Source organism: Gracilinanus agilis, chromosome 3, assembly GCF_016433145.1.
Source record: "Gracilinanus agilis isolate LMUSP501 chromosome 3, AgileGrace, whole genome shotgun sequence".
NCBI classification, from domain to species: Eukaryota; Metazoa; Chordata; class Mammalia; order Didelphimorphia; family Didelphidae; genus Gracilinanus; species Gracilinanus agilis.
Window position 1 is genome coordinate 81,762,380 of NC_058132.1, and position 15,786 is coordinate 81,778,165.

Sequence of the window (15,786 nt, forward strand, 5' to 3'; positions counted from 1 at the left end):
GACTCATGATCAAATTTGCTACTAACCATCTCCTGACAAGGAGGTGATCAACTCAAGGTGCAGACTGAGGCCTTCTTGGGTGTGGGAGGACAGTCATTGGAGGAATTTGTTTTTCTTGACTATAAATGTTTGTAACAGGGGTTTGCTTTTCTTTTCTTTTCTTTCTTTTTTTTTTTTTTCCAATAGGGGAAGTTTGGTAAGGATGTGGTGAGGGAAGGTGGATTTTTATTGATCAAAAACGATTTTTGAAAGTTAAAAAAAATATCACATGGAAATCTATTTTATAAAACCTTGGAGCACTAGATAAATGCCAGCTATTATTACCAACATAGATTATTTCATTTGGTTATCACAACAGTTCTGGAAAGTTGCTGTTATTTTACAAATGGAGAAACTGAAAGCCAGAAAGGTTAAAATTACCTTCCCCAGGCCACATAGCTAATAAGCTTCTGACCTAAGAGTTGAACCCAAGACTGCCTGATTCTGAGTCTAGTGCTTTACCCACTATGCAAGGCTGCCTTTAGAGACCCAACTCGGGTCTTTTTTCATAGTATTTGCTAAACTGAATTTTCCAGGACCCAAGGATAGAAAATTTAGATCAACAGGTTATAGGAATAGCTCAAAGCCTTCAATAGAAGGTTATCCTTTTTAAACCCTGTCTAGGACATATTCATGCTTTGTCCCAGGTCTGCAGATAGGCCCTTGCCCTGACCTTGACAAACCATGCGGCAAACATGTGCCTTTGGCCATAGGGGAGAACAAGGCTAGAGAGTAAAAATAAGTCCTTTTCTAGAACTAGGATGGGAGTGAGGTGTGTGTGTGTGTGTGTGTGTGTGTGTGTGTGTGTGTGTGTGTGTGTAGAGAATGTCCTCAACTAATTCATTTGGTTTGGAAGTTGGGCTGAGGTAGTCCAATGTTTGGATGTAGGGGGCATCCCAGACACCTTGCTTTAAAATGTAGACAATACAGATTTTACAAAGGAACCAGAAAGGGGTGGTAGACAGAAAGAGCTCTGCCTGATTGAAGTCCTAGAGAAAACTTATTGATGGAAGAGAACAGCTGAGTGGGTCAAGGAGTAGAGCTGGGGGGAGAGAGGATGTTGGAGGCAAAGGACAGTTGGGAAACCAGATCTCTTGAGAACTGGGGCCCTTTGGGGAAGGTTTCCAGGGGAGGAGAGTTGTGGGGGAGGGAAAATGAATAACTCCTACATTGTCCTTTCCCTAATCTGTGGTGTGTATGTGTATGTGGTAAGGAGGGGAAAGAGAGCTCTAGAGCCATTGCCACCCCCTTCCCTCCCCTCCATCAGACACAGGCTCTTGGGGAGGGTCTGGGAAGTGAAAAGTCTAGATCCACTCTCTTGGGATTCTAGAAACCAGACCTGGATCTCCTCCCCAGTCCTCAGTGCCAGCTCTGCCCTGCTGGGAGAGGCAGGACATTCTGCCAGGGACACTGCTACTGAATTTTCCCCTCCTCTTGTTCTGCAGACTCCAGACCAGGGTCAGGGCAAGAGCAGAGGGAGGAAGGCTGGCTGATACGAATAGGTGGGCCTAGAGGCTATCTGGAGAATGTACTTCTCCCCAACAGGACTAAGCTGCAAGGTGAACAGGAAGGGAAGGCTGCCACAAGTGCTGGCCAAGCAGAAGGGAAAAGGAACAAGGAGGGACGTTATCTCCAGAGGGAACAGAAGAGCTGCTATCCCAACGATGCCATTTCCCAGAGTTCAGGCATCCCTTCTACTCCCTGTCCCCATCCTCAGAAAGCTGAAGCAAAGCTGGCAGGAATCTGGCTTTATTTCCGAATAAATTTGTTCATATGCTGTAACACTGACACCGAGGTGGGGGTGGGTAGTGGGTACAGGCTCCCCTGAGTTCCCAATATCCCCATTCCACCCCTCTTCCCATCACGAGGCAACTCCCTCATTGTAAGAGCCTGGGAGAGGCCCTTTGGTTACCCTTAAATAGAGAAAAACCTCCCTGTGGAGCCCTGGGCTGGCCCAGCCTCTGGGGGGCCCTGGGCCCAGGGGGTGAGGGGGGGCATGCTATATACATTATTCACAGACGTTGTACCCAGAAGGTCACTTCCAAGAGTAAAAGTGAAATACTACAAGTGAGACCCAGCCAGAGGCAGGGTTGTAAGGATGTGTGAGAGAGGGAGGGGTGCGGGAGGCAGGGCCTGGCTCCAGCTGAGGCCAAGGACACCGGCAGTCTTATAAGGTGCAGATTAAAAACAACACACAGGACCCCCCTGGGAGCCTGGAAGACCCCATCACCCCTCCCATCCCTGCTCCTCGCCCAAGCCCTGGCCCCAGCTCCAGCTCCAGCAGCTTTCTTGTCTTTTGTTCCCTTTGTCCTCTTCTTCCTTTTCCAGGGGGAAAGCCCCAGAGGGTCTATGGCACTCCTGGGGTGGGGGGCACTGGGATGGCCTGGCTTGAGGACAGAGGCACAGTGCAGTACTCTGGAACTGGGGGCAGGCCCTTAGAGGACTTCTGGAAAGAGAGGATAAAAAGGGGAAGTAAGAGCTAAGCCACAGGGACGCCCAACAACTTCTGAGTCACTCATGGGAAGCTTGCTGGGATAGAGGTGGGGGTGAGGGGTGGGAATGCTGGGGAATGGAATACTGAGCCAGTGGGGAGAGAAGCTGAGAGGAGCTGGAGGAAGAAGGGAGGGACTCATGAGCAGGAAACTGAGGGAAATAGGGTAGGCCAGAGGGGAGAGCTACAAGAAGGATTTGGTGGGGAGACTAGAGGGGCAGACAGGATTTGTTATGGGGAAGAGGGGAATTCAGGAGGGAAAGGTAAGATTTAGAGTAAGGACAGGGAAAATTCTGGAGAGCAGATCTAGGGAAGGATTCTCGGGTCAGAGAGACGGACAGGATGAATAGTGGGGGGACAAATTTATGGGATAGGTAGGGATTCATGGGTGAGGGCTAGGAAGGCAATAGGGTGATAGGGGAAAGGGATTCGGCTGGTACCTGTGACCTGGGGAGGCTGCACCACAGTTTTCTTGAGGAAGGCCTCAGTCTCAGCAAAAGGCAGCAGAGACTCCCCAGTCCTGCTAAGGGGGCTCCCATTTTCTCCAGGGGCCCCCTTGGGGGAGAAGCCATTCTCCTGGTGCACAGCAGAGGGCTGCAGTCCATTCACCAGCGGTCCTGCCTCTTTCCCCTGCATGCTGTGGGCACAGAGTGGGAGGCATTCTGACTCCTGATTCCTTGGCCCTCAAGGATGTCCCTCCAACCCTAATGTCCCTGGAGGCTTCTACAACCCATTACTGACTCTCCCCACTGTTCCAGTGACCCCAGAGCAGAGGAAAGAAGCTCAGTTCACCTCCCCTCTCTGGCATAGAGAGGGGGCTCGAATTCAAGGGTGATATACCTCCACTGAGGCTCCTGAGGAGGCTGTCCATCTCTTGGCAGAATCTCCTTTTCCAGGCCCTTGGCCAGGGGCTCAGGCACCTTCTCAGGCTCAGGCACCTTCTCAGGCTCTGCAAGGAAGAATCCCCAGAGGGAGGAAGTAGCCTCAATGGAAGGTCCCTTCCCCAAAGGAAGAGAAAGGAGCTCAGCAAAAAAGGAAAGACGTTTAATGAGGGGAGGACTCAATGGCAAGGGGACATTGTGGAGGAGAGGAGATTTAGTGGGAAGTGAAGCAAAGGGGTCAAACGAGGGGAAGGGCATCAATGGAGAGGAGAGGATTCAGTGGGGAGGGAGCCTCAGCATGGGAAGAAGTCCCTGAGCCCTCCCCCACCTCACCTGGTTCCCTGCCCAGCACTCCCCACCCATGGGGAGGGCCCCCAGTACCTGGGCTGGAGTGGTCTGCTTTGGCCTCCTTCCCATTGAGAATCTTCCTATCCACCTTCTAGTTGGGTGGGGGAAAGGGGGTGGGTCAGAATGGTGAGGGACCCAGACAACACCCTCAGCTCCAAGGGAAGCCCCCTCCCTTCAAAAAGTCAGCCCCCTCCCCCGCCAGCCCCGAGGACACCGCCCCCACCCCGACACCAGGTGGTCCAGACCTTGGACTCAGTAGCCTCCGACTTCCGAGTCCTCTTCATAATCTCCTCTAGCCGCTGCGGCCCAAAGAAATGTGCATCAGTTAGTAATAATCATAGCAATAATACGACAGTAAGGGCAGAAGCCCACAAGTCCCCTTTGGGCCTCGTACCAACCCTGCAAAGTTGTGAAGCAGAGGCTTGGCATGGTCACTGGGACACCCGGGGGGGCAGCATTCAAGCCCAGGGGCACCCCGACTCCCAATGCTCCAGTCACAAGAAAGGGGCACTTGGCTGGCTACCCCAGCCCCTGACCCTCCATGAGCTCCCCCCCCAGCGCCCAGGCACAGACCCTGCTCCTCCCCAACACAGCCGCACCTTCTTCCTCTCCAGCCGCTCCTGCTCCTCCCGCTGAAAGTGTTTCTCTCGTTCCAGCCGCTGCCTCTCAGCCTCTTCCCGAGACCTCGCCTCAGCCTCCTCCTTCTGCCAAAGGACCCTCCAGTGAGGCTGTGCCTCTACCTACTGCTGCAAGTCCCCGCAGCTGCTGCCTCCCCATCCCCCCAAGCTTGACTGAGCTCCCTGCTGGCCCCCAAGCTTCCCTCCCACCCCCAGCACCTGCTTCTGCAGCCTCTCCTGCTCCTCCAGCTCCGCCTGGGCCTTCTCCCGGGCCTCCTGCTCTTCCCGCTGTTGCCTCTCCTCCTCCCTTCGCCGGGCGGCTGCTTCCCGCGCTGCCCTGGCCTCGGCCTCCCGGGCCAGCTGCTCCTCCCTCAGCCTCCTGGTTGGAGACAGGACATTTGGAAACTCAGTGCTCAGCATTCTCCCTCTGGGAGCGCCTATTTATGAAAAGGAGGGCAGCCTGGGGGATCCCCAGAGGTCAGAACCCCATGAAAGAAGCCCTGAACCTTAGAGCTTTCTTTGGGGGTTATGTAGTGCCAACCCTCTACAGCACCCCCAGAAATCACGCTCCAGTCTCTGCTTCCTGATCTCCAGGAACACAGAAACAATCCATCAACCTTCTGGACAGCTGTTACTGGCTTCTCCCTCCACCTCTCCTTCTCTCTTTAAAAAAATGTTTTAACCCTCACCTTCCATCTTAGGATCAATATTGTATATTGGTTCCAAGGCAGAAGAGTGGTAAGGGTTAGGCAATGGGGATTAAATGACTTGCCCAGGGTCACACAGCTGGGAAGTTGAGGTCATATTTGAACCCAGGACTTTCTATCTCTCGGCCTGGACCCACCTAGCTGCTCCAGTATCAATTCTAAGACAGAAGAACAGCAAGGGATAACTAGGGTTAAGTGACTTGCCCAGGGTCACACAAAGAAGGAAGAGTCTAAGACCAAATCTGAACCCAGGCCCTCCCAACCTGGCACTCTTATCTACCATGCTGCCTAGCTGCCCCATCCCTCATTCATTTCTCATAAGAGAGTGGTTTCAGGTCTCTACAGCATCCTGTGAGTCATTTGATGGGTGAAATTAAAGTCTGTCAATACTTTGTTAGGAAGGGTCAGAAGATCACTGAACAAAGTCATTTTGCATGTGCAGAGCATCTTTATGAGTGGATAGTGCTCTACTGAGTCAAATTCTTATTTGTAATTAAACAATGATCAGTGGGATATTATATTCTTTTCACCTCAGTCAAACATGGGACCAGAAAGATATGAGCAGCTGTAGAGAATTATCTCGCAAAGCCTGCCTATTCCCTTCTCATCAAGGATACCCTTCCTTCATACACAGACTCAAAAACTTTGTGTAAAGATGAGAAAGTAGACATTTAGATCAAGAGTTATCGATATCTTCTAGAGTGCTTAAAAAACCCCCAAACAACCCTATAGGTTGGCTACCGTTCCAAGAGACTCCTCAAAGATCATATAACATGGGGGCAGTTATGGCAGGAAAGGGTGGGCACGACCCCTGGGAAAGAAGATGAGGAGAGGGCTGAAAAATAGCAATAAACACTGAGTCCCAGCGGAGGCTTTGGGGAAGCTAAGATCTCCTCTCCCCTCTTGCTAAGTTTGTATTTTGGATATTCTCCATTGGGAGGTTTTATTACTCCTTTTAACACCTGGCTTAGGACTTGAAACAGTCCTATTTTGCAGTGATGGCACATCCTGGACCTTTAAGTGTATCAGCAATAGTGACAGGCATCTTATCGGGACATACTATTTTCATCTGTGAGAAGTTCTTTTGGCCCCATACCTTGTGAGTGGCTCTAATATAATTGCTTTGCCAAAGTAACTATAGAACTGGTAGAGACTTCAGAAGCTATGAATTCCAGCGCTCTCATTGGGATTGGATGAGAAACTGAGGCCCAGAGGTTGAAAGACTTGCCCAAAGACTCACAGCTGGTAAGCAGCAAAGCCAGGAACTGTACCCAGGTCTTACTGATTGCAAAGCCAACATTCTTTCTGCTGTTTCATACTACACCCCAAACTAATGGCTTTGAGTGGATGCCAGCTTATCATGCCATGAAGCAAGTGATAGCTTTTTGAAGGGTGTATACATATGTTTTGGGGTTTTGGATACTATATAATACCATCCTGATGCTTATTGAGTCTTTCTGAATACCTTATGAGGTATTTTGAAAGTCAGTCTCTGAGTACCTTAAAAATGATACCACACACACACACACACACACACACACACACACACAAAATGATACCACATTCCACACAGTTCTCCTCTAGTAACTTCTTTTCTAAACTTAAGGTTCTTGAATGGTCATTGCCATTTCCTCATATAGTAGAATGGACACTAAGTTGTTCAAATTCGAATGTTATTTTTACTGATGATTTGAATAGATCCCTCTAGAAATGTTATTCTTTTCATTGCTATTTAGTATCTTCTTTCAGTTTCTTATACATACTTTTAGTTGATGTCATACCAAGAATTTTGCCAGTTTGTTTCATGAAAAGATAATTACTCAAAATCTTCTATCATCCTAAATGTAGCTCTTTCTTTTCCTTGGAGGGTAGCTAGGTGGTACAGAGGATAAATAGAATGCTGAACTTGGAGTCAGGAAGGTCTGAGTTAAAATGTGACCTCAGACACTAGCTATGTGATCCTTGACAAATCACTAAACCCTGTTTGTCTCAATTTCCTCATATGTCAAATGAGCTGGAGAAGGAAACAGCAAACCACCCTAGTTTCTTTGCCCAGAAAACCCTAAATGGGGTCACAAAGTGTCAGAAATGACTGAACATTTCCTTGGAGAGGTAGGGGATAGGGTGCTAGATACTGTAACTCTGCCACACATGCATGATATGCTGGCTGATGGGCTGTTTTTTCTTACCTATGCTTCGTTATTGTTACAAGGTTCATGGGTTGGGAAGAAGATTTTATCCAGAAATGACTTTGATAAAAACATGAAAAAGCATCAGTAAGATTCCATTTTTAAGGGAAATAATCTTTCCTCTATAATGTTTTTCCTGTACTCTAAATAGAAATTCTTGCTGGCTGCCATTTATCCCTGAGTGGTGAAGGAGGGCTTGCTGGCAGAGGTATTTTCTGGGCTCTTTTACTCTCCATTTTTTGGTGCTTGTTTTCTTTTGGTTAAATTTCACTTAGAGATAGATGGCAATAATCAGAATCAATATCTTTACTTTTACCTGTTTCCCCTTGTTCCCAGCTAAGAGATGATTTTAGAAAGGTCACACTGCCATTGTTATAAATACAAGCAGCATCTTTTTATTCTTATAATTTGATGTTAATTTTGATATCTGCTCTTTTCAGTCAAGGATCTGACTTCACAAAAAAAGCAGATTTTGAAATGATCTGGGGGAATGAGTGGTACAGTAGTTAGAGCACTGGACCTGAAGTCAGGAAAACCTGAGTTCAAATTTAGCCTCAGACACTTAGCTAGTGTGGCACTTTGTAAGTCATTTAATCTGTTTGCTTCAGTTTCCTTATCTGTAAAGAGGAGATAACAACAGCACCTAGTTCCTAGGGTTATTATGAGGATCAAATGAGATAATGATTGTGAAGTGCTTAGCCCAGTATCTGGAACATAGTAAGCACTATCTAAATGTTCGGTATTATTATTATTTCCACATTGATAAATAGTAATCTCCTATCTTTTAGGACATAGTTAATATATTTTTTCTTTCCTTGTTTCTTTTCCCTTTTTCTGTTTAGCCTGTACCCTGCCCATTTCTTAAGGAAAACATGCATAATATATAGGCATGTGGCTTCTGAATCATCTACTTCCCTTTGGTCTTCTTCATTCTTAATTAGGAACCATGCTGTTCAATGTATTATTGACTGCTTTCTCCTGTTCCATCTTTGCCTTGAAATCATCAAACTTTGACCTATTAGTTGTCTTGGATTAGAGGATCCTGTTATGGTGTGTGTGTGTGTGTGTGTATTTATATAAAAATAATAGAAATAGAATTTCTATTATTTTATCCTTAGCATCCTGACATGTAAGCTTCGTGGTGTTCCCTCCGTTTGTGTTCTTTGTGAACCCTGTAAGGCAAAGTGACCAAGTGCCTCGTGGGAGGATTTTCTTGTTGACCTTGGGTGCACAACAGAAAAAGCAGCAGCAGCATGCCCTTTATTACTTTCTCTTCCTCAAAGAGAGCTTGTGAGCTATCCTTCTGTTTAACTAAATCTTGCCTCATACCTTCATTGGCAAGCAAAAACATTAAGTTATGGCTCAGTTCCTCCAGTAGGATATCAGTAAATTAATTTTGTAGGTAAATTAATGTTGTAGATAGTCTTAAAATCCTTGATTCTTGCTGCCTTTGGTCACCCATTTTCCACTACTGCCATCATCACTCAGGAGCAAAAACTGATGGGCTAATGGCCACTGAATTTTTGGTTCTTGAATCTCCCATATCTAAAGAAATTATCCTCTAGTGGTTAGTCTACTGGTATATTTAGCTGGGTTGGTCACAGGACAAAAGGAAGGGATTTGAAAGGTCATTTAATCCTCTATTTTACTGATGAAGAAACTGAAGGCCAGAGAGGTTGTGAGTTGCCCAAGATCCCACAGGCAGTAATAAGTGACAAATGTCAGAAGCAGGGTATAAACCCAGGTCTTTTAACTCCAGAGCTAGCACTTTTTTTATTGGACTGTACTGTCCTGAGTCCAGAGGATGAGACATCACTGATCTCCTGGACCATACTCAAAGTCTCTGCAGGTTCATAGGACCCAAGAAGGCTTTCACTCTATGGAAATAGTTTTGGAGAACCACCTGAGGGTCATTTCCAAGCCACAAGGGCACACTTGCATGGTACTTCTGGGGAGCCTGTCAGTATCCTTAAAATGGAGTATTCTCATCAAGCTTAGGACAACTGGATTGGTTCATTTTGGACATGCTGCTACTATTAAAGCAGCCTAAGATTACATTTGCCTTTTTGTTTTTTTTTTTTTAAACTCTTACCTTCTGAGAATTGAGAATAAGCATTGGTTCCAAGGTGGAAGAGCAGTAAAGGCTAGGCAATGGGGATTAAGTGACTTGCCCACATCACACAGTTAGGAAGTGTCTGAGATCAGATTTGCACCCAGGACCTCCTATCTCCAAACCTGGCTCTCAATTCCCCAAGTCACCTGCCTAGCTTGAACTGTCATGCCTCATCTACTCTGTGTGAATACTATTAATCTTTTAAACCCATGCAGACTTTACATTTATTCCTATTAATCTGATGTTATAGATCTGACCCATCATTTTAGTCCATCATGATTTTTTGCGTACTATCATATAGTAGGTTAGCTCCCCCTTCTAGTTTTGGGTTACCCCTTCTTTATCAAATTTGCAGATATCTGTACCTTCATTAAAGCCAATGATAGGTGGGGGCAGCTGGGTAGCTTAGTGGATTGAGAGCCAAGCCTAGAGATGGGAGGTCTTAGGTTCAGACACTTCCTAGCTGTGTGACTTTGGGCAAGTCACTTAACCCCCGTTGCCTAGCCCTTACCACTCTTCTGCCTTGGAGCCAATACACAGTATTGGATGGTGCGGGTTTAAAAAAAAAGATGGAAGGTGAGGGTTTAAAAAAAAATCAATGATAGAGGCAGCTAGGTAGCACAGTGGATAGAGTGCCAGGCCTGGAGTCAGGAAGACCTGGGTTCAAATCTAGCTTCAAATATTTCCTAGCTGCGTGGCCCTGGGCAAGTCATTTAACCCCAAATGCCTAGTCCTTGCTGCTCTTCTGTCTTAGAATTGATTTTAAGATAGAAGGTCAGAGTTTTTAAAAAATAAAAACGGCAGCTAGGTGACACAGTAGAAAAGAGTGTGAGGCCTGCAGTTGGAGCACCCAGGTTCAAATCTAGCCTCAGATACTTCCCAGCTGTGTGATCCTGGGTAAATCACTTAATGCCATGTGCCTTGTTTTTGCCTTTCTCTCTTAGAGTTGTTGCTAAGACAGAAAGTAAAGGTTTAAAAAGAAAATAAAAAAAATGTGGATGCATTTTGTCAGGTTCCAAGAAAGGCAAAGGCCTGTGTTTGAAGAGTCTTTAGAGGATTAAGTGACTGGGGATGAGGGAGGGAAATGGGATACTAGGGATCCCCCTGGCCTTGAGGGGGAGGGAGTAGGAGGGCATCCATGCTCCCTCCAGGCAGCCCTGGGCCTTCATGGTCCCCCTTCCCTCCCCAAGGAAAGCCCTAGCACGAGCCACTTCTCGCACACTCACTTGTCCCGTTCCGCCTGCTCTCGCCGCTCTTGTTCCTCCCGTTCTCTCTGCTCTCTGGCTTGGCGCCGTTTCTCAGCCAGCAGCCGAGTGGCCTCTTCTGGGTCCGTGGTGCCAGCCGTGGGTTTGCCAGAGGGTGGAGGGGGAGTTGAGACTGGGGGCAAAGCTGGGACGGTAGTACCTGGAAGGAACCCCAGACCCAGCTGTCAAGGGCTTATGTCAAGGGCTCTTTTTGGGTCACTTGGGCAACTCCAGATCCTCCCATTAACCTGGAGCACTGGGGTTGTTTCCTAATCTAAGACGTCTTTTCTGCCTCTCTCAGCTCCCATCCATCCCCATGCCAGATCCTAAAGCCCTCAAAGCTAGATGGAAATGGGATACCCCCCTCACCATGGAGAGCAGAGCCCTGCGGGTAGCACCGGACGGGCACCCAACTTCGATCCCGTCTCCCTCTCTAATAGCCTGAAAGCTGGTGTCACAAATCTCTCAGATCAGACACTGGTTCCCCCTAGGACAGGGTCTGACTTCCCCTTTCAAAATGGAGGTTCCTCGAGGAGCTCTTTGCCTACCTGAGGGCGTCTCCCCAGAAACCCTGGCCGGTTCTGCTCTGGGCAGCTCCTTGGCTGGCTGTGGGGTGGCTGGCGACGGTGAAGCTACAGCGGCTGGTGCCTTCTCTTCCTCCTTGATTTTGTCCTTATTCTCTTCTCGCCCGGCCTGGCCAGGGCTCTCCTGAGTCTCCTCCTTTCTCCGCACCCGTCCCTTGGAGGAGACCGTGGTGCCTCGTGGGGAAGGCGGCTTGGGGGGAAGGCCGGGTCCTGGACTGGGGCACGGGGAGGCTGGCCGGTGCCGAGGAGTGGAGGGAGAAGAGGGTCGAGTCTTGGATTTGGGGCTGTGGGAAGAAGAGTGGCACCTTAGAATGGCTGGTTTTCATGAATACAACCCAGAAGCCTCTCCCACCCTGAGCAGGGCTGAGGAGGTGCCACACACCTGAGTTCTGTGGCAGGTAAGAGGCGGGTTCGAGGAGCGGGCAGAGATTGGCGCTTCTTGAGGCTTCGCTCTCGTGCCAGAGCGCTCTTCTCTTTCTCATTCTCACGGTCTTTGTCCTTCTTGTCTTTTTTCTTCTGTGCCTGGAAAGCCCAGGATGGGAATCCCCATGAGAAAATCTATGAGTCTGCGATGGTTCCACCCCTAGCCCCTACCTCTGGCCCCTTGATGGCCCCGGTCTCCATCCCCCAGGGAAGCACTCACCGGGGAGGCCTCAGGCCGACGTCGAGGGGTGGCGGGGCTGCCGCCTGCTGCCTTTCTGCGCTCGGCAGCTGCACATCGGTGGAGGCTCCGAGGGGTGCTGCAGGGAGTCAGGGGGCTGGCCGAGGCAGAGCGAGGGCACATGGGAACCACTAGGGAGAAACACGGTGGACTTAGGACGCAGGACAAGGCTAAGCCTCACCAGAGCTCCAACCCTGAAGCCTAGAGATGTGGGCTCTTATGGGGTGTGACTTTGGGCAAGTCACTGCTCTCTGGGTCTGTTTCATCAGATATATAAGATCGGAATAAGAATGCTTAGAAGCCCTCTCTGCCCAAGCTGCTGTAAGGCAAGGGCTTGGAGAGAAGGGCCTGAGGAAACTTTAGAGACTCATCCCAGGGCCAGGGGGGTTCCCTACCACCTCTCCCCACGCTCCTCACACCCTGGCCCATTGCGGGGCTGGTCCCTCATTTTCCACACCATGAGTCTGTGGCTTCCCCCCTCCTCACTCCTCCCCTCCCAAGGCCAGGGGGTTCCCTACCACCTCTCCCCACGCTCCTCACACCCTGGCCCGTTGGGGGGCCGGTCCCTCATTTTCCACACCATGAGTCTGTGGCTTCCCCTCTCCTCACTCCTCCCCTCCCAGGGGGCTGCCGCATGCCCCCTACCCTGGTCCTTGCCGTTGCCCGGCAGGGTGACGGCGCTCCGGCTCCGAGCCAGGAAGGACAGTGTGGGTGTCATCAGTCGGTCCACTATGCTGCTCTCCCAAGGGCTCAGCTGCAGGCTCCGATCTGGGGTGATGGGGATGGGAAAGTGGGCAGAGACAGTCACCTCCTGGCCGGATCCCCGGATGCTTACAACCACGGGGTAGACTGTGAGACCCAACCAGGCACACGACAAGCACACACGGACATGCCCAAGGACCCACACACGGTTCTCCACAGACGCACACACACACGCACACACCAGGCCCGATCTCTTTCCTCCCTCCCCTAGGCTGGCATGCATCATTTCTTCTGCCCTGGCCTGAGGGGGTGACCCTCCCCAGGAACATGACCAGCCCTATCTCATTCAGTATGGACCTTGGCTCTGGCCCTAGCCGGGGCTCACACACGGGCCCTGATGAGACTAACATAGCCCAGCAACGTCCTTTTGACCTCTCCTCAGACCCAGCCCAAAGAGGATGCCAGGAGGGGAGCCAGGGGCACTGCCAGCTGCTGCCCTTTGCCCCTAGTCCCAGTGCCAGGCTCCTCCTAGGCATGGAGACCGCGGCCCTAAGGTGGTCCCACTCTGAAAAGGTGAAGTGACTTCTTGCCCCGAGAGAGGCTTTAGTTCTGGAGGTGTCCCCATGCCCTGCCCTGGCCTGCCCAGCTGCCCCTGCTGCCTCTCCTAGGCCCTCAGCTGCTCTATCTATTTTTACCCCTTCTCAGTCAGGTGGGGCCCAGCAGCAGCTGATTTGGTTGCCAGGCAATTGAGCAATCAAATAAAAGCTGAAGGAGCTTATAAATAACTCCCCTACCACCTCCAAAACCCCCCTAAATCCACCACTTCACAGGCTGGCATGTGGGCTCTAGCTAGCTGGTGCTAGCTGGGAGTGGGGGCAGTGCCAGCCTTCTAGCCACATCACCAGATTCCTGCCTCTGAAGACACATCTGGTGCTTCTTTGGGGAAGGAGATACCGTGGCTCCAAGGCCCATGTCCTTGGCATCATCCTATGGCCCTTCCTGCCCCCTGGCACAGGAGGGATGCTGCAGAGGACCAGAAAGAGAACAGAGGGAGACCACACTCCACAAGACTCTGAATGTGCTCGGGCCCCAAGCCCCTTCATTTCCTTCTTGGCCAGGAGAGACTCTGGAACCTTGAGAGCACTGGATGCCTCTCCCACTACTTGGCTCAGGCCCTGTCTCCTTGCCTGAGAAGGGGGGAGGTTTGGCAGTCTTCCAAGGCCCTGGCAGCCCCAGCTCAGGTCTTCTGTATCCTAAAGCTGGGGCACTGCCTTCTGCCTGTCCTCTCCTACAGCCCTGGCTATCTAGCTCTGTTCTCACAAACTATGACTGCCCAACAGCCATGGAACCCTGAGTGGGGAGGGTGGGGACAGGCACAAAGCCCCAGAATGTTTCCCCAAGTTACAGAACTTCAGAACCAGGCAGGACCACAGGGGACTGACCTCGGCCCCCCACGAATCCCTTCTAGGACCTTCTTAGCACGTGGCTTGGGTCTCAGAGAGGGCCAGGGCCTAGGCTGGGTTTGGGGAGCAGCCCTATTGCTGGGGGTGCCTCTGGGCCATGACAGACTGGGGCTGGAGTGGGGCAGGCCTCTTACTTCTACTGGGGGAGTTCCAGAGCGTGGCAGAGGACTTTGAGAGACGTTTGTTGATTATAGAGTCCACGTGTTTAGGCAGGTTTACTGCCGACATGGAGCACCTGCTTCCACCTGGAGGGGAAAAGACACGGGCATTAGAGCCGAGGGCCAGGGGGAAGGGAAGGGGGCCAGGCCTGGGGCCAGGAAGCCAGGGGCGCCCAATAGGGCCTTCCATGCAGGGTGCTCTTTCAAGCAGGTTCAAGAGGAACGGGAGAGGGAGGGAGGACTAGGAAAAGGAGGGAGGGGAAAGGATGGGAAGAGGCTTGAGATAGATTTAGCCCCAGGAGGGGAGACACAATCACTCTATTTGGGAGAGGGCCAGGCTAGGGAAAGGGGAACACTTCTAAGGGGGCTGATGGCCACAGCCTGTGGTCTTCTCTCCCAGGGAGGTCTAGTGAGACGAGATCTTGCTCTGGTCAAAGATAGCCTAAATGGCTGGCACAGCCGCCTCCTCCAGGCTGGGCTCACCCTTTCTGCTAAGGCCCTCACAACTGCTCTCCAGCTCTCCGAGCACTTTCCAGACCCCATAGTCTGCACATTCTGAATCTGAGCTGATACCCTCAGCCCTGCTGACCCTTCATCTAAACACCTATACATATAAAGATACACAGAAACAGATTTTTTTTACATATACATGGAATCAGGATTTAGACTGGTACGGACCTTCGAAATAAATTGACTAGTCCAAGGGGTTCTTAACCTTGTTGGTGTGTCCTGGAACCCTTTGGCAGTTTTGTGAAGCCTAAGGACCTCTTCTCAGCATCATATTTTTAAATAATTGAAAGAAATGCTAAATTTAAGTTTAAAGTTATTGAAAACAAAGACTTCCCCCCCATCCAAATTCATAGATTCTTTGAAATCAATTTATGGACTTTTTGGGGTGGGGGAGAGTCCATGAGCCTCAGCTTAAGAACTCCTAATTTAGTCCAATCTCATCATTTTACAGACAAGTAAATTAAGGCCCAAGAGGTGACATGACTTGCTGAGTCCAAAAAACCCTGAGATTTGAACTCAGGTCAAATCTATAATCTTTGGCCGCTACATTCCATTGCCTCTGATGCACAATGACACACCAACCCCCATGAACATTCACACAAAGATGCACAAACACAGAACTACAACAGCAACATGCAGACGCATCTCAATATCTACAGACATCATACACAGGTCATCACACTTAGATCCCTAGTGAGAGACACAAAATACACATAGCTGATGACAGATAGACACCAAGACATTCACAAACACAGCTACACAGATTGAAACACACTTTCCCTGGACACGGAGGTCACACCAAAGTACAATGGGTCCCACTTCACGAAAACTCTCACACCAAAAAAAAAAAAATCAAACTTAATTTAACAGACAAATTAGAGGGTGATCATCTTAAAGAAGAACTCTGAGTATATTATGGTACTTGTTTACAGATCATTAATTACTTGCAAGAAATCAGGGGAACTTTTAGCTCAAGTGTTAGAAGTCGTTGCTTACTGAACAAAAACTGAAGATGAAGACAACATCTCTCTGATACGATAATGGCAGGCAATGGGAAAGATTCCATTTACAAAATTTCA

At 49.7% G+C, this 15,786-nt stretch overlaps 1 protein-coding gene across 3 annotated transcripts in view; it reads right to left on the reverse strand.

The window, feature by feature from the left end:
• Positions 1–1,772: 1,772 nt before the first annotated feature.
• The window catches only part of MAP7D1 (MAP7 domain containing 1), a 30,501-nt gene continuing 16,487 nt past the window's right edge, over positions 1,773–15,786 (reverse strand). Inside the window, exons 6-18 of one of the 3 annotated variants that reach the window (XM_044668053.1) lie at positions 14,174–14,284; positions 12,520–12,642; positions 11,857–12,005; positions 11,596–11,735; positions 11,178–11,497; positions 10,612–10,789; positions 4,596–4,755; positions 4,359–4,463; positions 4,005–4,058; positions 3,793–3,850; positions 3,371–3,479; positions 2,971–3,167; positions 1,773–2,485 (exon numbers count right to left, since the gene is read on the reverse strand). In XM_044668053.1, coding sequence (XP_044523988.1) covers positions 2,475–2,485; positions 2,971–3,167; positions 3,371–3,479; positions 3,793–3,850; positions 4,005–4,058; positions 4,359–4,463; positions 4,596–4,755; positions 10,612–10,789; positions 11,178–11,497; positions 11,596–11,735; positions 11,857–12,005; positions 12,520–12,642; positions 14,174–14,284 — 1,715 coding nt within the window. In that variant the 3' untranslated portion in view covers positions 1,773–2,474. Of the gene's footprint in view, positions 2,486–2,970; positions 3,168–3,370; positions 3,480–3,792; positions 3,851–4,004; positions 4,059–4,358; positions 4,464–4,595; positions 4,756–10,611; positions 10,790–11,177; positions 11,498–11,595; positions 11,736–11,850; positions 12,006–12,519; positions 12,643–14,173; positions 14,285–15,786 lie in introns of all 3 variants that reach the window. The other 2 variants (XM_044668054.1, XM_044668055.1) reach the window with 2 other exon arrangements.